The sequence below is a fragment of the Capra hircus genome, chromosome 29 (assembly GCF_001704415.2).
Source record: "Capra hircus breed San Clemente chromosome 29, ASM170441v1, whole genome shotgun sequence".
NCBI classification, from domain to species: Eukaryota; Metazoa; Chordata; class Mammalia; order Artiodactyla; family Bovidae; genus Capra; species Capra hircus.
Window position 1 is genome coordinate 35,657,329 of NC_030836.1, and position 27,489 is coordinate 35,684,817.

The following is a 27,489-nucleotide window of genomic DNA, read 5'->3' on the forward strand; positions in this document are numbered from 1 at the left end:
GTATCTTGAGCCAACTTTAGAAATATTATCTTTAATAGGTATTGTGGGAAGAACTGCATTCCTCCCCATTCCCAACGCATACTCATGCCCTAACCTCCAATACCAGTAAATATACTCTTACTTGGAAACAGGCTCTCTGCAGAGACCTAGGTAATTACCATTACCTAGAGTGTGTGAAGGAAATGGCAACCCACTCCAGTATTCTTGCCTAGAGAATCCCATGCACAGAGGAATCTGGTGGGCTACAGTTCATGGGGTCGCAAACAGTTGGACACAACTTAGCAACTAAACAGCAACAACAGAGTATATGATCACCTCTACCTAGCTGTGGCAGACACTGGTAGTTGCAAACAATATCCATTCTCCTACAGTTTTGTGAGGTGGCTTCATACCCAACTAATACACAAGTTAGAAGAGATTATACTGTAGTAGGGTGGGCCATAATCCAGTGCCTGGTGTCCTGAGGAGGGAGATCTGGAGGAAGGCCCAGAAGGATGGGGGCAGAAAGTGGAGAGAGGCAGCTAAACTCGGAGGCCCACCAGGAGTGTTAGTGACTGTCAGCAGCTAGAAAGGAGCAAAGAAAGATCCTTCCCTGCAGACCTGACAGCACCTAAGCTCAGATCTTCGGCCTTCTGAACTGCGAGAGAATACAATTCTGCCGTTTGAAGTCTATGTTGGCTGGTGTGGCAACCCTGGGAAACTCGTGTAGTGCATCAGAATCCAAGAAGAACTTAACGTCAACACGGCCTTCCTGGTTCTCCAACCTTGTGGAGATATCCTTTTCACTCATCTCCGTTGGCTTTCCTTCTCTCCCTGAATACAGATTATTTCTCAAGGAGCAGTTCTCTGGTTCTGGCTCTTACAAACATATTTTCCTGTTGAGAGTCAATGTGTCACTGCTAAAAGTGCTAAAGTGGTCACCTCCAGTCCTGACCTCAAGGGCTCTGAGGCAGGTTGCCTGGTCATCACCCAAGCCCAGTTCACAAAGAACTGACCTTGCTTAGTTAACTCTTAAAACTGGGCTTCTACCTCCTCCCAGTGACTTTCATAGTAGTTATGGTATTTAACAGATTCCTATCAAGTATATGATTACCATTATTTTTTGGACCATTAAGAAAAAGTAACTGTAAAGATTATTAATTGTAAAGCACATCTGAATTTAGACATAATAAAATGTGAAAAACTGTGACTTATAATCAATGACAATGTTATCTCTTTCTCTAGTCATTCACGAACCCTGACCTTCTTATTCCTCAAACCACATATTCATTAACATCAGGTAGTAATGATTCTTCCTTTACAAAGTGTCTTCATACCCATTTTCTTTACAGTATGACTTCAAGTATCTTCTTTCACACAAAGACAACTGTACTATATCTGGCTTTTGGACTGTTTCTCCCCAACCAACCCCCTATGAATTTGACCAATATCAAATTTTCCTAAAATAGCTGAAAATATTTTTTCATTCCATTTAAGGTAGACTCCTTATTACCAGTAGGATAAAACCCAAGCTTACTTGGCCTAGCTGTGGTAGACACTGCTAATTGCAGATAATATCTATAATTTTGTGAGGCAGTTACATACCCAACTAATATATATATATATAGCCCCAGATTCGGAGAAGGCAATGGCACTCCACTCCAGTACTCTTGCCTGGAAAATCCCATGGACGGAGGAGCCTGGTAGGCTGCAGTCCATGAGGTTGCTAAGAGTCAGACACAACTGAGCGACTTCACTTTCGCTTTCACTTTCATGCACTGGAGAAGGAAATGGCAACCCACTCCAGTATTCTTGCCTGGAGAATCCCAGGGACGGGGGAGCCTGGTGGACTGCCGTCTGTGGGGTCACACAGAGTCGGACACGACTGAAGTGACTTAGCAGCAGCCCCAGATTATCTTGCAGCTAGGAAAGGCCATGCATGTGACATCATCTGGCAGAAGTTTTTTTGAGAGTTCTAGAAACATTTTCCATACAAGCATTACCCCTTTCCAAAAGACAAGGCTAAAGATGAAGCAAAAACCTATAACCATGAAGTAATAAACAGACAGATGACAAACTAAAGATGGTGGACTGTAAAAATACAAGGGGCCTAGGTCACTGTAGAGCCACTATACTACTCTTGGACTTCCTATTTCTGAACATTTTATGCAATAATTAAAAAAAAAAAAAATCCTATTTGGTTTAAGCCACTTTGAAGGGATTGTTATATGTAGTTGAATGCAATCCTAACTGAAACTAGTGTTTGAGGCTTTTCAAACATGTTCTCAACCACTCATTTTTCTTATTTCCCATTATATTCTATACTTGTAGGTTTTCATACTTTATTCACATCACTGTGCTTTGAATTCACTGCTTTATCAAACATGCAGTGAATGTTCTTCCACACATCTGAGCTTCTATACATTTTCAAAGGAATGTTATTTCCTTGCTTGGGTAAACTCCTACTTATTACGTAACATCCAGCTAAAACATGCAGTGTTAACTTGATGTTTCCTGTGTGAGCCTGTCACACTGTTTATACCTCTAGCCTAGTTTTAATTGCTGACTTACTCATCTGCTTTCTCAATTAACAGTGTTAACTCCTCAGATGCAAGCACTGTCTTTTTCATCATATATCCCCCCAAGTTTGGCACATGGTAAGTTTTTTATAAATAATTTTAATAAAGAATAAAACACTAATTCATTTTTTAAAACTGGTCCTTTTTGTACTGAAAGTAATTCACAATTCATTGGTACATGAACTGTGCCATAATATATGTGTCCCATCAGATACTGTTCAACTACTTTCTTTCTACTCATGTGTAACTTACTGAAAAATATGGTAGGACTGATAGCATCTAAAAAATCCCAGTTACCATGTTTTAGTCTTCTTAATATTTCCTATAGGATACAGCGCAAAACTTATCTAGTAAGCCCTTAAAAATGCCTCCCCATACTTTATAGCATCATGGAAAACACAGAAGACACGATACCTATGGAGGAAGACTGGGGACTAATCAGAAGGTCCTCTTGCACTTGCTCACTTCCTGGCACTGTCTGCTGATCACTCAGTGAACTCTGAGACGCACTGACAGGCTGGGATACTTCCTCATGGACCTCCTCGTCACTTAACCTTTCCACTTTGACCCGGACATCTTCCTCAGCACCCAGAGGCAAGGTAGTTTTTGTGCTCTCGCAAGTCACATAATCAGTCATTCTTCTCCCTGTCTCAGATGGGCCAGGTAATTCTAAAGTCCGGGTATTTTCTGCTTGCTTAACCTTATCAGGCTGATTCCTTCGATCAATTCCAAAAGGAAAAGTCCAGGGAAAAGCCAGAGAAGAGTCAACTGGTTGATTTCTATTTTCTGAATAGGAAGTTGAAGAATTCAACACCTGGGGAGAACTTGTTTGTGTGCTACACTTTACAGGACTTTCAGGAGACATAACAATGTAGCTTTTGCGCTTTCTCCGTGATTCTCGGCAGACAGGGATGGTTCTTTCTACCACACTGCACTCTGAAGACACTGGAGAAATGCTTCCATCTCGAGACGTAAAATTGCAGTTGGAGTTATTTTCTTGTCCAGCATCCAGACCCTTTTCTGGTTGGCTGTTGGGTGTATTCCATAAAATGCTTGATTTCATGAACTCTGAGCAGGTGCTAGCAACACTGAACATTTGCATATAGCTGGCTGCAGCTAGAACATCAATGATATTTTCTGTGTTAATTGACAGAGTGGCTGTGTACGCATACTCTAAAAGGGGTATAAAGCCAGTCACTGTAACATGATGCAAATCCAACACATTCTTGTTCTCATCTTCTGCTTGGCCTACAAGTTTGGTGCGAAAGAAATCACTGCAAGCTGCTAGTACCACCTTATGTGCCCGGAAGATTTTGTCCTGGACACGAATAGTGATATCACAAAAATGTCCATCATTTCGAAGCATATTTAGCTTTCCAAGCATTTCCTGGCTGTGGGAAGAGGAGCTATGAGTAAATGTTTTCACACCCATCTTTCCCTTCCTCTTCTATAGACGCTCTTCAAGGATGCAAATGAATCAGAAATGTCCTAAAAGATACATAAAATAAGCATTAATTAATGGATCAGTAGCTGAAATACAAGGTGATTGAGATTGTTTTCATGAAGCCACCATGCTAAATAGAAAGGTCAAAGATGGCCATGGGAAAGTCCAAGGTAAGAACCATGTTAAAATATACTCCCAGTGCCTGCTCCCTGAAGCATCCTACCAGAGGAGTCTGTGTGCTCATGTCACACGCATAGCTTACACAAGACGAGTCCCTGTTACTGCCACTGCTTGCAAACCACATGCCAGATACTGTTCAGGTGTGTCACATTTCATAATTTGATTGTCATGATATCTTACCAATAGGTACATTTTATTGCTGTTGAAGAGAAAAGGGCTGGCTAACTACCTTGAAGAAGTCAAAAGCTGATAAGTTACAGACCCAGGGTTCAAATCCAGGCAGGCTGGCCCCAGAATCTGCACCCTAAACCTCAATGCTTTATCCTGCCTCTTTTAGGATATGAGGTGAGTAAGTACAAGTGGCCAAGAGCCTAGGTCTTAGAATGTAACAGGTCTGCATTCTTTCTTCAACAATTCCTCCAAGTTTGTTATAAGAACTAAATGAAACACATGCAGCACACGCTTAAGCACGGTATTTGGCACTTTGTGAATGTGCAACAAGAGAAAAGTGACTGCTTTTGTATTATTAACACAACAAAACCACGTTTCTGGAAGGAAATTTATGAAACAAATGTTTAAAATCAGACACTTGATTGGCTTTTTCCTAAAAAAAAACAAAAAACAAAAACAAAAACAAAAACCAAACTGATTTGGCGTTATCAGATTTTACATTTACTAAAAACCTAGAAAACTGACATTCTTAAATACTTTTAATTTCTAAACTCTAATAATACTTCTAAATACTAATTCTTATAGAACTTTCCCCTTAAACTGTTGTGAAAGTGAAGTCGCTCAGTCGTGTCCGACTCTTTGCGACCCCAAGGACTGTAGCCTACCAGGCTCCTCCGTCCATGGGATTTTCCAGGCACGAGTACTGGAGTGGGTTGCCATTTCCTTCTCCACTATGTGAAGTCAGGGAGGCTGATATTAGCCCCTTGATAAAGATAAGAAAGATAATGCTCAGGGAAGTTAAGTGACCAACAAATGATAACCGAAGCTAAGATCTGAGTCTTTTTACTGTTTAATCACAGTACTTTTCCAATACGAAAACACATAGCTATTATTTTATCTAAGGTAAATAACCTTAAAAAAAAAGTACTAAAATAAATACAAAACAAAGCATATTCGGGGAAATATTTTTTGTAAGCCATCTTTAGATAAAGAAGTTTCAAATACCTCAAAATTAGAGCTACCAGTTTAAAAAAAAGTTTAAAAGTTGATGAATATTTAATTGACCAGGGAAAATGTGTGATTCTGAGCATTAAATAATGCACAATCACTAAATACAGTGAACACTCAATAGTAGTAGTTATGTATTTAGTGAAAAATGTCATCAGAGTACATAGATAATAACCATCTTTGTGAAATATATACATGTATGTATTTATTTGTACACACAGACACACACACAGAGCAAGAGAACATAAGATCTTAACTAGAGATTCACGGATTCACTAAGGGGCCATGATCTTCTTGGAACTGTACACAGAAAGATGTCTGCATGTATAGATGGTAGCTTCTTCATATTTATGCAAAACATATGGGTATTTATTCTTTTCCACATTAAACATTTTTTTTTTCTTTTAAAAAGCACCATAATAGGGCTTGAGGCTTCCCAGGTGGCTCAGTGGTAAAGAACCCACCTGCCAATGCGGGAGACCTGGATTTGATCCCTGGGTAGGGAAGATCCCCTGGAGGAGGACATGGCAACCCACTCCAGGATTCTTGCCTGGGAAATTCCATGGACAGAGGAGCATGGCAGGCTACATTCTATGGGGTAGAGAGTCGGATGCAACTAAGCATGCACACACATACAGGGCTTCAGTTTCTCCTGGTTTGGACCCCGAAAGTCATGCAGAGTAGGCCTTTTTCTTTCCCCTTGAAAAACCTTTCAAAAACAGAAGATGGCAGTCACATTCCTTTCCTAAGGTTCTCTTCTATAAGCTAAACATCCCTTGTCCCTCTAAGTGCCTCTTAAAATTTAATGAATATCCTTGCTCTGCTCAACAATCTCCACTTCCCATATTCCCTTAAGACTGGTTCAAAGAGTTGCACACAATATAACAGGTATGGGAATTATAACTTGAGCATAACTTTACTATCTTTACCTTCCTTATCTTGGCACAAATAAGACTAAACCGGGTATTGGGACGGTGAAGCCATACTACTGATTTTGTTTACACTAATGAAAACTTAATAATCGACTTATTAGATGTGAGGAACTTTATTATGTAAGAGAGGAACACAATTACAAGTAAAGCATTGTCCTTTACCTCATTAAGCTTACAGTCTTTATGAAAATGACATATGTACTTAATTAAGACTACACAGCTAGTGCTACATGAAAGCAACCAATGAAACATTTAATTCTGAGTGTGCTAGGCAAAAGAAGAATCACAGAGGGCAGGGCCTCATGAAAGAACTCAACAGGTTGATAAAGCAAACAGGTGCACCAAGCTCTCGTGGCACCTCACATGATCTCAGTGAGTGCTCACCATCCTGACATGCCTTGGGTGCACTGTACTGGCCAACTGTTGTTAATGACACTGTAAAGTGAAGTCGGTCAGTTGTATCTGACTCTTTGTGACCCCATGGACTGTAGCCTACCGGGCTCCTCTGTCCACGGGATTTTCCAGGCAAGAATACTGGAGTGGGTTGCCACTTCCTTCTCTAGGATATCTTCCCAACCCAGGGATTGAACCCAGGTCTCCCTCATTGTAGACAGATGCTTTACCATCTGAGCCACCAGGGAAAGTGAAAGTGAAGTCACTCAGTCGTGTCCAACTCTTTGCGACCCCGTGGACTGTAGCCCACCAGGCTCCTCCGTCCATGGGATTCTCCAGGCAAGAATACTAGAGTGGGTTGCCATTTCCTTCTCCAGGGGATCTTCCCGACCCAGGGATTGGACCCAGGTCTCCTGCATTGCAGGCAGACGCTTTAACATCTGAGCCATCAGAGGTTACTCTAAATGTGAGGACGCAGAGGTCAATGTCAGTTCAAACATCAATCCATTACATAAACAACCCCTTTGAATGTTCTTTGTAGGTATATGTACATGTGAAGGGGAAACAATTTTTAAAAAGACATTCTAATGATTTCCAGCTGAATAGATACAAATAATCCACTGAATATTCTAATATAAGAGGACAAAATGATCAATCTAAGAATCTTCTGGGTCTGATAACACAATAAATGGCATAAAGCCTTGTTCCAAGACAGCCAGGTAAGGCCACTGAAACAATTAACTTAACCACATCAAAGGGAACGGTTCAAACATAAACCTTCTCCATTCTACTTTCCCAAAGACAAGTAATCATAAGACACCAGGCAGCTAGGATTGATCTAACCAAAGTATCATTCAACATACTTGTTGATTTCTCTCTCATAGGAATGAGATGAAGAGGAAAAAAAATGGGAAGGTTTTACATCAAGTTTTTTGTCCATCTGCTGCACCCCAGTAAACCAGCTTCTTTAAAAGCCCAGCCACCAAGAGCACTTAGTTTGATGGAGATCACATGGTTCAGACAGGAGCATGCCTTCAAGCAAGCGACACTCATAATCCAGGGACCATCTGCATCAACAAAGGTGTGAAGCCAAGAAATTAAATACTGTATTTGGAGAACATGTGCAACAGGATGTTGAAACATCTCAATCGCAATTTGGGTAGAGGTTCCAAACAACAGATACTACCATTTCAAAGTGAGGTGCAAGGCAACCTGTGCAAGGAGCTAAAGAGTTAAATATCAGAAAAGGATTCCTGTGGAGAGAAATCAGTGTGTTTTGAGTTCCAATCCCTTTCCCACTCCCTTCTATTCCCCTGTAAGGGAAAGGAGATGAGGCAAGTCTGCCCTTTGTTTTAGGTCTATGGAAAATGTGTCACACTTGAAACAAATCTAAAGGATACAAGTCTGATTTAAACTCTGGCCAAGACTACCAAGTATGCTTACCATCTCCCAACAGTGAATAAAAGCAATACCTGGAGTGGCAAGGATCCTCTGGAGCCCCAACCCTGGGTGCACGCCCTGTTCTGCTGTGTGTCACTGTGGGACCTTAGGCAAGTCACCAGACTGCACCTTCATTTCTTCAGCAGTGAAACAGAGTAAGACAACCTACCTCAGCGTTCTGAGGATTAACCGCCTGATACATGTGAAGTGCTTTTAACAGTACTCAGCATGAAATAAATGCTACAGAACAACAGTCCTGGTGCTGCTGCTACTGTTATTAGAGACCTTTCTTCTTACTCAATCCTGTGCCTCTCCCAGTCCTGGATGGGCCAGAAACCAGTCACCAAACAAGGAAGAATAAAAAGGCAGAGGGGAAAAACAGAAATAAAAAGGAAGCCAAACAAATCTCTTTCCACTGCAGACCTGTAGTAGGCCTGAGGTGGGCAAATAAGAAAACCTTTAACTCTGAATTAAGTTTATTAGTTCTTGAAAATAAACGTTTCTATTCCTGAAAAGTGACCAGAAAAGTTATGAAGACTTGCCCTTCAAGGAACTGGAGGGAGTACTAACCCTACAGAACAAATTTATATGTATGGTAGAAGACAAAAATAAAATAAATTCTAAGTATCTTCTGCAAATCATGTTTGTACAACGTTACACACATGTGGTACACAGCATAATAAAGATGGAGGTATGGGATGGGAGGAAGATGAAGATTAGACTGGGAAATGCCAGATATAATTTTGTTCCCCTTCTATATTCTCATTAAAACCGATCAAGGACAGAAAAGAAAGTTTCTGATGTTTCTGAATTTAAGATGCCTCCAACAGGAATATCCAGGTGGAATTTACATATGAAAATGTCTGTACTGTGTTTAGTAGCAGATGCAACACTAGGACCTTTAGATACAACCCAGCAACTCCCACCCGCCAAAGAGAATAGAAAACATGTCCATACAGAAACGTATAGAGCATAGCAGTACTATTCATAATATTCAAAAAGTGAAAACAATCCAAATATCCATCATAATAAATGTACAAATAAAACATGGTATATTTATACAATGGAATATTATTTCACAACAAAGAAATTAAGTACTGATATATGCTACAACATGGATAAAATCTGAAAACATGCTAAGTGAAAAGGCCAGTTACAAAGGGCCACATATTGTATGATTCCATTTACAGGCAATGTTCCAAACAGGCAAATCTAGAGAGACAAAGTAAATGAGTGGTTGCCTAGGGTTGAGGGGGCGGTGGGGGAAATTTGGGGTTAACAGCTAAGGGATTCAGGGTTTTTTTTTTTTTAGCTAACAGAAAATGTTAGTCTAAATTGATTGTGGTGACTGATACACAAATCAGCGAATACACTAAGAGCCACTGAACTGTACACTTGGGTGAATATGTAGGGTATGCTGCTACTGCTGCTGCTGCTAAGTCGTTTCAGTCGTGTCCAACTCTGTGCGACCCCATAGATGGCAGCCCACCAGGTTCCGCCTTCCCTGGGATTCTCCAGGCAAGAACACTGGAGTGGGTTGCCATTTCCTTCTCCAATGCCTGAAAGTGAAAAGTGAAAGTGAAGTCACTGAGTCGTGTCCGACTCTCAGCGAGCCCATGGACTGCAGCCTACCAGGATCCTCCGTCCATGGGATTTTCCAGGCAAGAGTACTGGAGTGGGGTGCCATTGCCTCTATACTAATTTTAAAATCTATACCTAGAGATTTAAGAAGTTCAACACACCTAAACAAGATAAATTCAAAAAATCTATGCTCAAAAAAAAAAAAAATAAATAAAAAAGTCTATGCTCAGATACAAACTGCTGGAAACAAAAAGACAAAGGGAAAAATCTTAAAAGCATCAAGAAGGGAACGACTCCCTACTTATAATAAGGGGAAACAATTCAAATAATGGAGTACTTCTCATCAGAAACCATGAGGTAAGAAGGAAGTGACACAACACTTTCTAAGTACCCAAAGAAAGAACAGCCAACCAAGAACACTACAGCCAACAAAAATACCCTTCAGGAAGAAAGAGAAAATCAACGCATTCTCATGTGAATGAAAACTAGAGAATCGGCTGTCGTCAGCAGATTCACCCACAAAGAATAAGTTCAGATTGCTCTTGAAATGAAAGGAAGAATAATGAAAAGTAAAAACATATAAACTGAGTCTTTGAACTGTGCAAGTCCACTCATACGTGGGTTTTTTCAACAGTGACTACTACAATGCTACCTGGTCTGCGGTTGGCTGAATCTGAAGATGCGGAACCCTGGATACAGAGGTACTGTCAGATTCGAAGGGCTGACTATAACTTATACACAGTTTATCTACTCCTAACTGCTGCCGTGTTCAAGGGTCAACTGTACAGGTACTAGTCTTCCCCCTTCCTCTGACTTTTCTAAATTATGTTTCACAAAATTGAAGCAAAAACTATCCTAATGCTGATGTGATTCTCAAAGTATGTAAAGTAAATATTTAAGACAATTATAAACAGGGGAGTATAACTTCAAAAAGAGGTAAGCCTTCACTCAGACTGATATCGTATTGACATCAATGGACTGTGATAAGTTATTTATGTATATATAATACCTAGAGCAGATTCAAAATAATATTTAAAAACACATGCCCTCAAAACACCAAGGACAGATCAAACTGAAATTTTCAAAAAGGTACAATAAGCCACAGGAAGGCAGGAAAATAACAGAAACAAAGAACAGAGGGAACAAATAAACACAAAAATAAAATGGTCTACTTAAGTCTCAACATATCAATAATTTCCTTGAATGTACACAGTCCAAATAAAACCAACTAGAAGACAAAGATTGGTAGGATGCATATTTTAAAAACACGAGCCAACATGAGCCAACTATATGCTATCTATAAGGCACTCATTTCAAAATAATGATATAAGGAGGTTTAAAGTATTATAAAAGGATGAAAAAAAATACAGAATTATACTGTCCGATGAAGGAACTGCCAGTCACATGTGGTAATTTTAATTTAAATCAATTAAACTAAATTGAAAATTCACCTCCTCAATCTCACTAGACACATTTAAAGTAATATGTGAAAAAGCACTTGTACTGAATTAGTAATGTGCACATATCACTTCATTTTAAAAAAGTTCTCCAAAACTCTATTATAAATGAAAATGCCCACATTCTCAGTTATTTAACTAATAGTGGTTAATAAAGGTTTTTTTATATTGTGGCAAAATATAACAAAATTTGTCATTTTAAAGTGTACAGTACAGGGCTTTAAGGACATTCACACTGTTGTGCAACCATCACCAGTATGTCCAGAACTTTTCATCATTCTGAAATGACACTCAGTATCCATCAAAGAGTAACTCCTCATTCCTCATCCTCCACTCTCTTTACCAGACTCTGGCAGCCAACCTTCTAATTCTCTTTGAGTTTTCCTACTCTAGGTACATCATGTAAGTGGAGGCATCAAATAGTTGTCGTTTTGCAACTGGCTTATTTCATTTAGCACAAAGTCTTCATCCACTCTGTAGCATGTACCAGAATTTCCCTCCCTTTTAAAGACTGTATAATATCCTACTGATTATTTTATTTACATATTCACCTGTTGATGAAGATTTGTGTCATTTTTTAATCCTCTACTTAACTAATGAAAGCAGGATTTATTTACAAATTCAAACAATCTTCAGGTAGAGATCAATCTTAGAGGTCATCTAGTTCCATAGCCTTCTAATACTTAAATCATTTGATACAAATTATCACAATTATAAAATTCTGTTGAGTGGCTACCACTTTAAGCTGTTCAAATTTCTCTTTTCCAAGTTGGAAACTACCACCAGTATTTTAATTTAGCCATGGCACATATGACAGACGATATTCACATGTAAGATACACCTCCATGGGCAAGGGCAGATTAAAAAAAAACCTGTGCTCAATATATGTTAACATAAAATTTGCCATTCTAATCATTTTTAATTGTCAGTTCAGTGGCATAAAGTACATTCACACTGCTGTGGAGACAACACCATTATCGATTTCTAAAATTCTGTCATTGACAAGGATAGACTTTGACAACATTCAAAAGAACTGCAGAGAACAAAAGCATCACAGACTTTACTTTGGCATGATAGTCCCAAAAGAATCTTACAAAGTGTGTAAGAAATAAGCTCATCATTTAAATATATCAAGAGACTTCATTTTATATATAGAAAATATGTTCAATTTCATTTTTAAAAATTGAGCTTTATTTAATAAGAAGGAATCTTGATTTTATTTTTCTGAATCTCTACTCCACAGGCAATATTAAAAAGGCAGCACACAGGTAGGTAGAATTTACAGGATTACACTGTATGTTACTACAAATTTTTTCACGGAATCATTCTTGCTTATAGGCAGTATGGACATGCAACTGACACCTAGCTGACTCATCTTTTTCATTAAAAATTTATTCATGGATAGAATAGAAAAGAAGTAACTGTGATAATCACAAACACATAAATAATTTACAACTGCCACAACTGTTAGACGTACTGTACATGAGTAATGGTTCTATACAATAGCTCTAGCTTTAACTCACAACTGATTAAGAGCAATCACAAAACCTCTGGTAAACAGATAACCAGTGCAAGTTCTATGCACAAAGCAGGGCACTCAAAGCCAGTCTCCGGGACAATCAGAGGGATAGGGTGGGGAGGGAGGTGGGTTCAGGATGGGGGGGACACACGCACACGTGTGGCTGATTCATGCTGATGAATGGCAAAAGCCACCATACATTTACATAATTACTGTAAAGTAAGTAGCCTCCAATTAAAAACAAAAACAAAAACCTCTGGTAAGACCCAGTCCTTTGAAGACTCCTGACTCAAACTGGTCAAGAACAGGAACTCCTATAGTAACTCTGGCCATCACCTGTATTTGAAGATACAGACAACTATGGAAAAACACTGTACTTTTATATAGTCAATACTACACTCAGTGTCTCCAGAGGAACCATATGCCAGACTGTGAGGTACGTCTCTGGAACTGACAGTTTTCATTCTCTTACTCTACAGATACTACTTTTCATGGCTTGATCATTATCTTAGAACTTAGAGAGATACGGGAGAATAGATCGAAAAGAGGCAAAGTTTTCCCCCTCAATGGGGAAAAAATTCTCAGAAAACAGAATGAAGGAACTTGAATTTTAAAGCTGAAAGATTATGGTTTAAAAAGTTTAGTTCAACAAACATTATCAGGTGCTAAATATAACTACTAGGCTAAAAAGCCCAGAAAGGTTAACCAGTCACAACTCAATGGAAGACAGGAGTGGAGCCTCAGATTACTTGATTCTTGGAGTCTACTGTTTTGTACAAAAATCACAGTTAAAAATAGGACCTGCAACCAGTACTCCCAAATTACAACAAGTACTCTTTCCATTGATTTCATAATAGTATAAGAATAACTGTTTCCATATAGGAACAATTGGAAACAGCTTGGGATAGGAAAAGGTTAGGACTCAATAAATAGTTTTTTATATTGTCAAAGATTTAGTTAGGCAAATTGTGTAACAAAATGATGTTTGAAATAAAGAAACTACTGTTGGACCAGAATTTTAAAAGCGGAGTTTAGTCTCTGCTGCAAAATAATCTAAAGAGGAAAAGGTGACTGTGAAAATACCAAACATTAGCCTATTATGATGATCTGACTGCCCCGCAAAACTATGTTTATAGTTACAACTCTTCAATCTGTATAGAAATATACAGTAAACTCTTTTAAAAAACACCTCTTAATTTGAATTTTCTTAGAAACTACTATCTCACATCTCCCCAATGAGCAATATATATCATACATCATAACTCCTCAATTGCTATTAAGGTTTTAAATTCTAGATATATGTAATAGATACTCCTGGTATCCATGTCCCTTTGAATGATAAACTACTATAAGGATAAATACATTAAGTCTTTTGACACAGTATAATGCATTAACTAAAAGTAAAGTCTTTTCACATTGCCCAAGTCCAATAACAGACTTCTCAACCTCATGTATAACTAAGCATTCTTTATTTTACTATACCCAATTCAGTACCAATTAATAAATTAATGTTGCCGAGAAATAGTTTATATAGTAGGAAGAACATTGCTTTGTACTTCAGACAAATCTGGATATTTGTGGTTGCTACTGTTTTATAATGTTTATTATTCAAGAATAGTTAATTTACAATACTTTATTAGTTTCAAGGGTAGAGCACCGCGATTCAGGGTTTGTGGGTTTTTTTTTTTTGCAGATTATATTCCATTGTATGTTATTACAAGGTTTTGGGCACAATTCCTTGCTATACATACAGCAAATCCTTGTTGCTTATCTGTTTTATGTATAGTAGTTTTTATCTGTTACAATCTCAAATTTCTAATTTGTCCCTCCATCCCTCTCCTTTGGTAACCATAAGCTTGTTCTCTATGTCTGTGAGTCTGCTTCAGTGTCCTCTTTTTTTTTTTCGCTGTTAAATGGCTTGTGGGATCTCAGTTCCCTGACCAGGGGTCCAGGAACTGAATCTATGCCTCCTATAGTAAGAAGCTCAGAATCCTAACCGTTGGACCTCCAGGGAATTTTTTTTAAATTAAAAACCTGCTTTATTTTTTTTACACAATTTTAAAGGTCACTTTCCATTTAAAGTTATTACAAAATATTGGCTATATACCCGATGTTGTATAATACATACTTGAGTCTGTCTTATAGCTCACAGCTTGTACCTCTGACTCACCACACCTCTATATTGCCCACCCCAACTGGTAATCACTAATCTGTTCTCTGGATCTGTGAGTCTGCTTCTTCTACGTTACAGTCATCAGTTTTTTAAGATTCCACATATAAGCAGTATCATATAGTATTTATTTTCCTCTACAAACTTGGATCTTAATCATGTCCGTATCACTGAACTTACTGGATGCCCTTAAACTAGTTAAATGTGGCGGGAGTCAAGCAAGAAAAACAAGTACATGGGAAGTGCCCAGTGCCTAGCACACAGCATACACAGAAGAATGCCATACAGCGCTGAGTGATGAGTCTTTGTTGACAGGGCTCTATCACCACTGGCTCAATTCATCTCAAATCTCTAAGCCCAGCACTTTCCTGAACTCCAATTCTGGGCCGCTTATGCTGAGCTAGTGCACGTGTGCTCCGTCACATCAGTTCAGTTCAGTCCAGTCCCTCAGTCATGCCTGACTCTTTGCGACCCCATGAATCACAGCACACCAGGCCTCCTTGTCCATCACGAACTCCCGGAGTTCACTCTGATTCACGTCCATCGAGTCAGTGATGCCATCCAGCCATTTCATCATCTGTCGTCCCCTTCTCCTCCTGCCCCCAATCCCTCCCAGCATCAGTCTTTTCCAATGAGTCAACTCTTCACATGAGGTGGCCAAAGTACTGGAGTATCAGCTTTAGCATCGTGTCCAACTCTTTGTGACCCCATGGATTGTATGTAGCCCACCAGGCTCCTCTGTATGATCAGCGAGAATGCTAGACAATTCCATCTGGATATGTCTGCTATCTTTCAAATTTACTGCCTGAAACTGAACTCCAAATTCTTCTCAACTGACACTTCACTATAGGATTTCTAACTGCTAATGATAGACGCTTTTAATTAACCATTCACCCAGAGCTTAAAACCTAGTACTTATTTTTGATTCACCATCTCCTCTAAAAATCTGTAAATTTTTCCTTTGCTATTCTCCCCTTCATAGGCAAATTCAGAAAAATTATAAATGTTTTTAACTGCCTTAACATTTAATAAATCAAGAGATAGTTAGAAATTTTTAGACAAGAACCTAATAATAGAAAAGGCTCAACAAGGTGAACCGGCTGCTTTTCTGAGCCAGGCCAGAGACATGGTTTGTGTATTCAAATCTGCACATCAAAGAGTAGTAAAATCCATTTGTCACATAAGATAATCATAAGTTCCAACTGCAACATAGACATAATAGGTCTATTTAGGTAAAAGATAACCAAGAAAACATTAAAATGTTTATCTGGCTAAAAGGAATAGAGTTTGCTTCAGAGCCTCAGGGGTTAGGGTGATTTAAAAAAAAAAAAAGGGCACACAAAAATTCAGTTAGGTGTTTTCATCTCTGGACTTAAGGCTTAGAATTGTGGCAGGTCACCTCGGAACCATAACGAGAGTTAACTTAAGGATGGCAAAGCAAAAAGTTGAGAACTGAGGCTCTTGATGTCACTGAATTGCAGAGTAACTAACTCTGAAGCTGCCTTACTCTAGAATTTGTCTTGGTTTGAAATAGTGCTTTAACTCATTCCATTAAAAGTTTTCTGATCCACAAAATAAATATCCACATAAAGACCTCCCATAGGTACTTCAACAGGTCCAAAAGAATTAATCATCACTTCTCCAAATGTACTCTTCATTTTTAAATTCTCTGGCCCAAGATAAAGATACCATCATTCCAAAAAGCAAAAAACCTGGGAGTCATCTTTGACTTCTACAGTAGTCTAAAAAAAAAAAAAAATCACTCCCTCAGATATATCCATGTCTTAATCCCTGGAATTTGCAAACAGTTTTTATGGAGGACTTTGCAGGCGGGATGAAGTATCCCAAAATAGGGAGACATCTCTGGATATCCAAGTGGCCCCTCGGTACAATCTTTAGCATCTTTCTAAGAGAGAAGTTAGAAGATATGATACTGGTATCAGAGAAGGTGATGGGGAAGACAGGCATAAATTGCTGCAAGTCATAGAATGCATACAGCCACCAGAAACTACAAGAGCTAAGGAATGGATTTCCCACCTTGACCAGAGTCTTTGGAGAAAGACAGTACCTGTCAACATCTTGATTTCAATCCAATGATACCAATTATGAATTTCTAGACTCCAGAATTGTGAAAGGATGAGTTTGCTGTTTAAAGCCATCCAGGTTGTGATAATTTATTATAAGAGCTGCAGGAAACTAATACAACTTCTTTTCTTCACTTTTCCTGCAAACACAGACTTGGTCACTAAGACCTATATCAAATCAATCCTTTCTGTTTTGGCCACTGCCCTGGGCTACTTAACATCCTGATTGTTCTCTCTGTCTTTAGTCTCAGGATGTTGAGTTAATCCTTCACCACTGTTCAAATTGTTTAAAATCCAATCATTTTAGTCCAGCAATTACCTCATGCTTTAACTATCACCCAGAACCACTCTTAACAGCACTGACTTCTTCTCAGCACTTGCATTTTTGTCGTTTGATATCAACTGATTTCAATATATAAAATACTTGAGATAAGGCAGACTTTTATTAGTTTATTTTTAATTGAAAGATAACTGCTTTACAACAATGTGTTGGTTTCAGCCATATGCCAACATGAATCAGTCATAGGTATACACATGTCCTCTCCCTCTTGAACCTCCCACTTCCCTCCCACCTCTTTAGGCTGTCACAGAGCACCAGGTTTGGGATCCCTGCATTGTACGGCAAATTCTCACTAGCTATCTATTTTACATAAGGTAATGTATATGTTTCAACGCTATTCTTTCAAATCACCCTACCCTCTCTTTCTGCCACTGTGTCTGTAAGTCTGTTTTCTATGTTGGCATATCCACTGCTGCCCTGCAAACAGGTTCATCAGTACCATCTTTCTAGATTCCATATATATGTTAATATGTGATATTTTTCTCTTTCTGACTTACTTTACTCTGTGTAATAGGTTCTAGGTTCAACCAACTCATAAGAACTGACTCAAATGCAATCCTTTTTATGGCTGAGTAATATTCCATTGTACATATGTACCACAGCTTTTTCATCCATTCATCTGCTGATGGACATCTAGGTTGCTTCCATTTCCTAGCTATTGTAAATGGTGCTGCAATGAACAGCGAGGTATGTGTGTCTTTTTCGATTATGATTTCCTCAGTGTATATGCTCAGAAATTCGACTGTTGGGTCATATTCCTAGTTTCTTAAGGAATCTCCATACTGTTTTTCATAGTGGTTGTATCAATTTACATTCCCACCAACAGTGCAAGAGGATTCCCACCCTCTCCAGCATTTATTGTTGTAGACTTTTCGATGATGGCCATTCTGACTGGTGTAAGGTGATACCACGGTAGCTTTGATTTGCATTTCTCTAATAATGAGTGATGTTAAGCATCTTTTCATGTGTTTATTAGCTCTGTCTAAGTCTTCTTTGGAGAAATGTCTGTTGAGGTATTCTAAGGTGGACTATTATTTCACCATTCATTATATTGGTGAGGAAATAGAAGCTCAGAGAATTAATGACTTATCCAAGGTCATAAGGCTACTAAACAGCAATTGACAACCTGATGCTACTATTTCTCACTAATACTTCAAATTCTCTCCACTCTGCTATTGTTTTAGATGTTCCTCTTTGCTCCAAACTGATTTTTGAACCATTTTCTGAACATACTACACATTATCTCCACTTTCCATCTCTGGTCTCATTTTGGAATTCCCTTATTGTTCTCATCAAGTCAAATACTACTCTACTATGTTCTTTCTTCTACTCTGGATATCAGCAATACCTGCCACTTGCATGCCACTTTTCAGATTACACTGTGTTTTAAAACATATTTTATTTGGATCTTAAAAAAATCTAATGAAGGACTTTCCTGATAGTCCAGTGGCTAAGGCTCCAAGCTCCCAATGCAGGGGCCTGGGTTTGGTCCCTGGTCAGAGAACTGATGCTACATGCCAAAGCTAAGGATTTGCATGTTGCAAATAAAAGATCCCACATGCTGCAACTAACACCTGGTGCAGCTAAATACAAAAATAAGACAATCTTCTGAAGTAGATGAGGAAATTCTTCAAAGACCAAGGAAAACAAAGATCAGAGGAAATAAGTGGCCTAATAGGGCCTAAAAATCAGACACTCTGACTTAATCCTCTCCTCATTTTACTATTAACCTATGCTGCCTTTCCTCCCCTGAACTCCTATACCATTTTCTGTCTTGACCAATGATCTGGCATATGACACCATACCAGTTTAGGTTTACCAGATGTATGTCCTATCTCTCCAAGGATAATTCCAGTATATATTTGGAATCAATGATACCCATGCTCTTTAAAAATCATTTTATAAATGTTTGCAGTATAAGTGATGTAAAACCAAACATATTTAAAGTGTACAACTGAAGAAAGTAGGGAAAACCACTAGACCATTCAGGTATGACCTAAATCAAATCTCTTATGATTATCCACTGGAATTGAGAAATAGATTTAAGGGCCTAGATCTGATAGATAGAGTGCCTGATGAACTATGGAATGAGGTTCGTGACATTGTACAGGAGACAGGGATCGAGACCACCCCCATGGAAAAGTAATGCAAAAAAGCAAAATGGCTGTCTGGGGAGGACTTACAAATAGCTGTGAACCGGAGAGAAGCAAAAAGCAAAGGAGAAAAGGAAAGATATAAGCATCTGAATGCAGAGTTCCAAAGAAGGGCAAGGAGAGATAAGAAAGCCTTCCTCAGCCATCAATGCAAAGAAATAGAGGAAAACAACAGAATGGAAAGACTGGAGATCTCTTCAAGAAAATTAGAGATACCAAGGGAACATTTCATGCAAAGATGGGCTCGATAAAGGACAAAAATGGTATGGACCTAACAGAAACAGAAGCTATTAAGAAGAGGTGGCAAGAATACACAGAAGAACTGTACAAAAAAGATCTTCACGACCCAGATAATCACGATGGTGTGATCACTCACCTAGAGCCAGACATCCTCGAATGTGAAGTCAAGTGGGCCTTAGAAAGCATCATTACGAACAAAGCTAGTGGAGGTGATGGAATTCCAGTTGAGCTATTTCAAATCCTGAAAGATGATGCTGTGAAAGCGCTGCACTCAATATGCCAACAAATTTGGAAAACTCAGCAGTGGCCACAGGACTGGAAAAGGTCAGTTAATCATTCCAATCCCAAAGAAAGTCAATGCCAAAGAATGCTCAAACTACCAAACAGTTGCACTCATCTCACACGCTAGTAAAGTAATGCTCAAAATTCTCCAAGCCACGCTTCAGCAATACGCGAACCGTGAACTTCCAGATGTTCAAGCTGGTTTTAGAAAAGGCAGAGGAACCAGAGATCAAATTGCCAACATCCACTGGATCATGGAAAAAGCAAGAGAGTTCCAGAAAAACATCTATTTCTGCTTTATTGACTATGCCAAAGCCTTTGACTGTGTGGATCACAAGAAACTGTGGAAAATTCTGAAAGAGATGGGAATACCAGACCACCTGACCAGCCTCTTGAGAAACCTGTATGCAGGTCAGGAAGCAACAGTGAGAACTGGACATGGAACAACAGACTGGTTCCAAATAGGAAAAGGAGTGCGTCAAGGCTGTATATTGCCACCCTGCTTATTTAACTTCTATGCAGAGTACATCGTGAGAAACGCTGAGGCTGGAAGAAGCACAAGCTGGAATCAAGATTGCTGGGAGAAATATCAATAACCTCAGATATGCAGATGAAACCACCCTTATGGCAAAAAGTGAAGAGGAACTAAAAAGCCTCTTGATGAAAGTGAAAGAGTAAAAAAGTTGGCTTAAAGAAGCTCAACATTCAGAAAACAAAGATCATGGCATCTGGTCCCATCACTTCATGGCAAATAGATGGGGAACAGTGGAAATAGTGTCAGACTTTATCTTTTCGGGTTCCAAAATCACTGCAGATTGTGACTGCAGCCATGAAATTGACGCTTACTCCTTGGAAGAAAAGTTATGACTAACCTAGATAGCATATTGAAAAGCAGAGACATTACTTTGCCAACAAAGGTCCGTTTAGTCAAGGCTATGGTTTTTCCAGTGGTCATGTATGGATGCGAGAGTTGGACTGTGAAGAAGGCTGAGTGCCGAAGAATTGATGCTTTTGAACTGTGGTGTTGGAGAAGACTCTTGAGAGTCCCTTGGACTGCAAGGAGATCCAACCAGTCCATTCTGAAGGAGATCAGCCCTGGGTGTTCATTGGAAGGACTGATGCTAAAGCTGAAACTCCAGTACTTTGTCCACCTCATGCGAAGAGTTGACTTATTGGAAAAGACTCTGATGCTGGGAGGGATTGGGGGCAGGAGGAGAAAGGGACAATAGAGGATGAGATGGCTGGATGGCATCACCGACTCGATGGACCTGAGTTTGAATGAACTCCGGGAGATGGTGATGGACAGGGAGGCCGGGAATGCTGCGATTCATGGGGTTGCAAAGAGTCGGACACGACTGAGTGACGGAACTGAACTGAACTGTTAGAGGAAGCACACTGACTGAAACCACCCACTCTGGCCAGGCGCCAGAGTTAACCATTTATGTAAGTTATTTTATGACAAGAGGTCCTAGTCCCAGTAAGGAACATGGCACTAATAAGTCACCACAAACTAGAAGAGTTCAGGAAAGGTCAAAAGGAAACACCATGTGTCTAATCACCTCCAAGGATAATTCTCAGTGGCATCCATCTTGGCTGAGCAATGGGTACACCACCAGGAAGAATCCTGAGTCAGAACGAACCCTACTGCTCTCCGCCTGGGTGCCCCTTCCCAGTAAATCTCTTGCTTTGTCAGTACGTGTGTCTCCTCGGACAATTCATTTCCAAGTGTTAGACCAGAGCCCACTCTTGGGCCCTGGAAGGGGCCCTGCAATACAATCAGGTCAGTTTTCACACAGATATCATCAGGATATCAAGATAAGGAACACTTCCATGACTCCTATAATTTTCTTTGTGCCTCTTCACAATCTCTCCCACCAGCCTCTCACCTCCACTGCTAATTTGCTTTTCATTTTAGTTGCATTTTTTAGAATTTTAATATATATAGAATCATCTGGCTTCTTTCACTGGATATAATTATTTTGAGATTCATCTATGTTGTTAGGCTCCAGAATTTTTGTTACTTTTTGTTTTCTGCTGAATACTATTTCATTGTGTGCAATTACCACAGTCTGGTTGTCACCTAACAGAGAACAAACTCTGTTTTCCCAGTTTGGGGCTATTACAAATAAAGTTGCTATGACTATTGGTGCAGTCTTCATGTAAACATACCAGCAGTTTCTTAATCATTTCTGTCTACACCATTAACATGTGCTACACTCTTATCAGTAACACTGTGTATTATAGTGCAGTGGTTCTCAACTGGGCATTTCTTTATGGCCACAAAAAGATCACTGCTCTTTTAATTAGCATTTTATGTATCACAGGTAGTCAATTAAGTGTCTAGATCTTGCTTTCCTACAGATCCGTATGCTACTTGCGGGAAAACGTTGAGCCTGTGTATATTCTATAACTTCCTAACACAGATGTGGGGGGCATTTTAAAAAAAGTTGAATAAACGTGATTTATGGTGCTTACTTTTGGAATAAGCACATTCTTTTATGTCCATTCATATTATTAATAAAAGTACAATTATAAATGACAGCAAAATACAGCTTCAGACAAAATACCTAAAATATATACTTAAAGGAGTTTAACATACAAATATTTTAAAGTATAAAATTATAATTTTATATAAAATTAAAATACAAATATTTTATAGAAAACTTGTCAATATACATGGTTTAAGCAACGATGGAAGAAAAAAGTTCATGCTCAAATTACACAGAAATCTGAGTGAAGTAGTGAAAATTACAAGTCACCAACTTCCTTCTCTAGAAAGTTATTATTAAAATGTTTTTCACTATCATTTCCTTTAGAATCAAGTGTTTTGGACAAATGCTACAGAACCTCATACTTTAAATTTTGTTCTAAGAAAAACTGTCACTATGTTGTCAATCTAATCAAAAATAAATATCTGTATTTTTCCATGAGAGGAATCACACCTTTTTTTTCTGGAGTACTAAACTTTTTCATATGAGTACTCATATTTGAGAGCATGAACACTAATAAAATGAATGTGATCTTTATCTGACAACAGTTTAACCCTCAAAGGTCTTCCTTAAGTCTTTATTGATTTTTTACAAATAATTCCAAATGAATTACTGTATCTGAGTTATAAAAAAAGGTCACTTTAACTTTTATAACTAGCCACTTTTTAATCAAGTAAAAATTTTAATTATTTTACTACATGAGTAAGAATGAGATTTGCCTGGAGTTAAACAATAAATCAATAAAACCAGTAACATTAAATTATTAGAATCTCCTCTCATTGCTGGTAACCAGAATTATGCTTATTATTAATTTCTATATCCAGGGAAAATACATTAATATACACTGAGTAACTCCCACCAACAATTTTCAGGAAAGAATTTTTAAGATCTAGTTAAAAGGAGGAAACAAAGTCAAATTAACTTGTCCACATTCCTATAAGTAATAAAACCAGGATTTGAAGAAAGATCTGACTAAAAAACACAGATTCAGTCCCTTCTCCCCAACTTACAAGTTGCCGTTTACAAGAATTCAACCACAGTACTTAAGGAATACCAGCAATTAACATCAAATCATTTTTACTAAAAAGAAAGCCTGAAGAAAGGGTATATCTTATTCAGTCTCTTGGATCCTTACATAAGCAAGTCAAATTTAAGTCACTTTTATAGTCAATTAGCATTTAAAGCGCTCTGTATTTCCCTAAGGAGTTTTTAAGTGTTCATACCAAGCCCTACTCTGTATGCTTTAAAATATGTACACAAGTATAGTGACTTTACCTAAAACACTTTTGCACTGCTGTCTTATGAAGCGTATCCCCTAAAAGATATGTTGAAATCCTAATCCCCAGTACCTGAGTATGTTACCTTATTTGGAAACAGGCTTCTTACAAAAGTAATCAAACTAAACTGAGGTAGTTAGGATGTACTTATATAAAGTAAAATTCAAAGACAGAGGCCATGTTAAGACTGAAATTATGCTGCCACAAGCAAAAGCAAGGAGAGAGGCCAAGAAGAGCTCCTTCCCTTGTAAGTTCCTTCCCTTAAGAGGAACTAAACCCTGCCAACACCAAGATTTCAGACTTCTAACCTCCAGAGCTGAGACAAAATTTTCTCTTTAAGCCATCCGGGTTGTGGTTCTTTTGCTAGAGCAGCAGGAGCAGACAAATATGTGTCTGTTTTTCGAAATACTGTAAAATATAACTACATTAAATTTCAATGGACTAACAGACATTTCAACTAAAAGGAAGAGAGACTAGGCTTCCCTGACAGCTCAGTTGGTAAAGAATCTGCCTGCAATGCAGAAGACCCTGGTTCAATTCCTGGGTTGGGAAGATCCTCTGGAGAAGGGATAGGCTACCCACTCCAGTATTCTGGTCTGGAGAATTCCATGGACTGTATAGTCCATGGGGTCGCAAAGACTCGGATATGCCTGAGCAACTTTCACTATCATTTGAAAAAGCAAGCCCAACTACATGCACTTTATAAGAAATCTACTTTAAATAAAAAACCAAAGAGGTATATGTTAGAAGATATACCATGCAAACTGTAAGTACTGGAAGGTAAGAATCGGCTATCCCTAATATGAGACAAAGTATACTTCATGACAAAAAGTATTACCAGTGACACAAAACCATTGGTACCCGTTTCAAGTGCAATAAGGTATATTCACCAATTGGACCATAAAACAAATCTTAATAAATTTCAAAAGAATGAATACACCCAGAGTGTGTTCTCTAATCACAAATTAAAACTTTAGAAATCAATGAGCTATCAAGAAAATTCCAGGTATTTTAAATAACACACTTCTAAATAACTCATAGTAATGAAGGAATCAACAAAGGAAATTAGAAAGCTTTGTTTTGTTTTGTTTTTGCCACAGAGCATGTGGGATCTTAGTTTCCCAACCAAGGACCAAACCCACGGCCCTTGCCTTGGAAGCACAGAGTCTTAACCACTGGATCTGACAGGGAAATCCCTGAAAAGTATTTCTAACTGAGTAATATTGAAAATACAACATTATCAACACTTGTAGAATGCAGCTAAAGTAGTGCTTAGAGTAAAATTTATAGCTTTAAATGTATACAAAGAGAAGATGGTCTACAAATCAGTGACCTATCCCCACACACTTTGCCATCTCACGTTCATTAACGTGACTACTATAAAAGACAAAATAATAGAAGGTAAGTGTTGCCAAGGATGTGGATAAAGAACCCGAGTGCACTGTTGGTGGGAATGTAAGTATAGACATTATGTAAAATACTATGGCTGTTACTCAAAGAAATTAAACAGAGAATTACCATATGATACAGCAATTCTACTCCTGGGTATATACTCCAAAGAACTGAAAGCAGAGACATGAACATATACTTGTAACATGAATATTCATAGGAGCATTATTCACTATAGCCCATATCTATCAACAGATAAATGGATAAACAAACTGTGGTATATATATAAAATGGAATATTATTTAGCCTTAAAAAGGGAGAAAATTCTGATATATGCTATGATATGGATGAACCTTGAGGATATTACACTAAGTGAAACAACCCAGTTTAAACAAATACAGTAATACATACCATCCACTCACATTCACAAGTCTTCTTTCAGCAAAATGAGAAAAAGAGATTTGGATTCAGGTACCAAGACACTCATTCACATACACACACACACCCTCAAGATAAAAGCAACTGCAAAAGACCCACTTTGACAAAACAGTCAATCTATTAGGGGCTTTTGCCTTCCAGATCTCAGGGAGTATCGACTGATACATTTTCTTTCATTTACACGGCATAGCTAAAGATCTCTTAAGTTTTGTAAATAACTCCAGGGGACTGTAAGATGAAATAAAAACTCTGATCATCTACACTTAATTATTCATGGCTGGTGTCACCAATTAACAAGCAAACAGCAATTCAAATTGTTCTCTCAGTGTCACAGTTCCCTAGCACCCAAAAGGGGAGAATCCTAACCAATGCCCCATTGGAGATAAAGCTGAATGAATGACCAAGGATAGTTCAAAAGGGAAAATCCTAACCTGTGGTTTCGCTGCACCACAGGCGAAACCTAAGCAATAAGAAAGTTGGTATTGTCATATCCAAGACCTGTTATTCACCAAAGATGTCTTAACTGGCCAATGCAGGTACTAACACACATACAAACAACAAACACACTGCCCCACAAAGAAATAATCAGACAAAGAGCAGCCCAGAAAAAATGGACCATATATAGCTTATCCCAAAGTCACATACACAAAAACATAAATAACAACTAAGCTATGGTAACACAGAAAATCAGAAGAGGTGTAGTCGAAAATTCCACTTCCACTCCCAAATGGAGGCCTTCAAACAAATTGGCAAGCCTAGCTCTGGAAAAGCAAATGAACCGGTTCCTAAATCAGGCAGTCTCACAATTCCTCTCTTCAACAGGGTACGCCAATCAAATGCAAGACAAATTGACTTGAGAGAAAGCCCAAATTGAGGCCAGCTGTATACACCAGAGTGACTTATCCTCAAGTGGCTCACTTCCCGCCTAGGAAGCACTCCAAATGTGAAACAGGAGGGAAGGTGGCAGGGAACAGCCTTTAAAAGAATGACATAGCCTGAGGACATGACATAAAGCAAGTAGGTCCAAGGTGACAGACAAGTCTACTTCCTCTAGACACTAAGCCTCACTCACTATAACAATGAGCACGCTAAATGAAACATCCACAGGCACCAAGATAGTTCCAAGTGTGTCTGTGTCTGTTAGTTGCTCAGTTGTGTCCAACTATTTGCGACCCCACGGACTGTAGTCTGCCAGGCTCCTCTGTCCATGGGATTTTCCAGGCAATAATACTGGAGTGGGTTGCCATGCCCTCCCCCAGGAGATCTTCCTGATCCAGGGATCGAACCTAGGTCTCTGGCACTGCAGTCAGTTTCTTTACCATTTGAGCTACTTGGGAAGCCCCCAAGATAGTTCCAAGGCTGACTATAAAGCCCAAAAAGTGGGCAGTGGCCCAGTTCTTGGAACTCTCTGACCCTTTTCCAAAATAGCTGGAATAATCCTCCCACTCATTAGCCTAATGAAATTATCCAGCCTCCAAAACTAAACATGCCACATTTAATAGAGGACAGTTCCGAATAGGGGCTAACCTGGTAGCTCAGTAGTAAGAATCCACCTGCCACTGCAGGAGACACAGGTTCAATCCCTGATGCAGGAAGATACCCTGGAGAATGAAATGGCAACCCACTTCAGTATTCTTGCCCGAAAAATCACCATGGAAAGAAGAGGCTGGTGTGCTATATAGCCCATGGAGCTGCAAAGGCTCTGGACACGACTCAGCAACTAAAAAACAACAAAGTTCTGAACAGGCTTGCTTGCTAACAGTAGGTGATAATCAGATACTTAGGTTAAGATGTGAATTAAGGGAAAATCATTTTTAAAAAGAATTACATTGTTTCAGAAGCCAGAGGCTAGTAGTTCCACAAAATCTTGATTCCAAAGATTCAAACTCTTAGTTATATGTAACCCTAAGTTGTTTGTAAGCTGAATACATCAAAAACTGTTAA

General features: G+C 38.8%; 1 protein-coding gene across 4 annotated transcripts in view; it reads right to left on the bottom strand.

The window, feature by feature from the left end:
• Positions 1-27,489, bottom strand: part of ZBTB44 (zinc finger and BTB domain containing 44) — a 58,284-nt gene that overhangs the window by 24,159 nt on the left and 6,636 nt on the right. For all 4 annotated transcript variants that reach the window (XM_018043290.1, XM_018043291.1, XM_018043289.1 and 1 more), the window contains exon 2: positions 2,973-4,046. In XM_018043290.1, coding sequence (XP_017898779.1) covers positions 2,973-3,990 — 1,018 coding nt within the window. In that variant the 5' untranslated portion in view covers positions 3,991-4,046. The remainder of the gene's footprint in view (positions 1-2,972; positions 4,047-27,489) is intronic.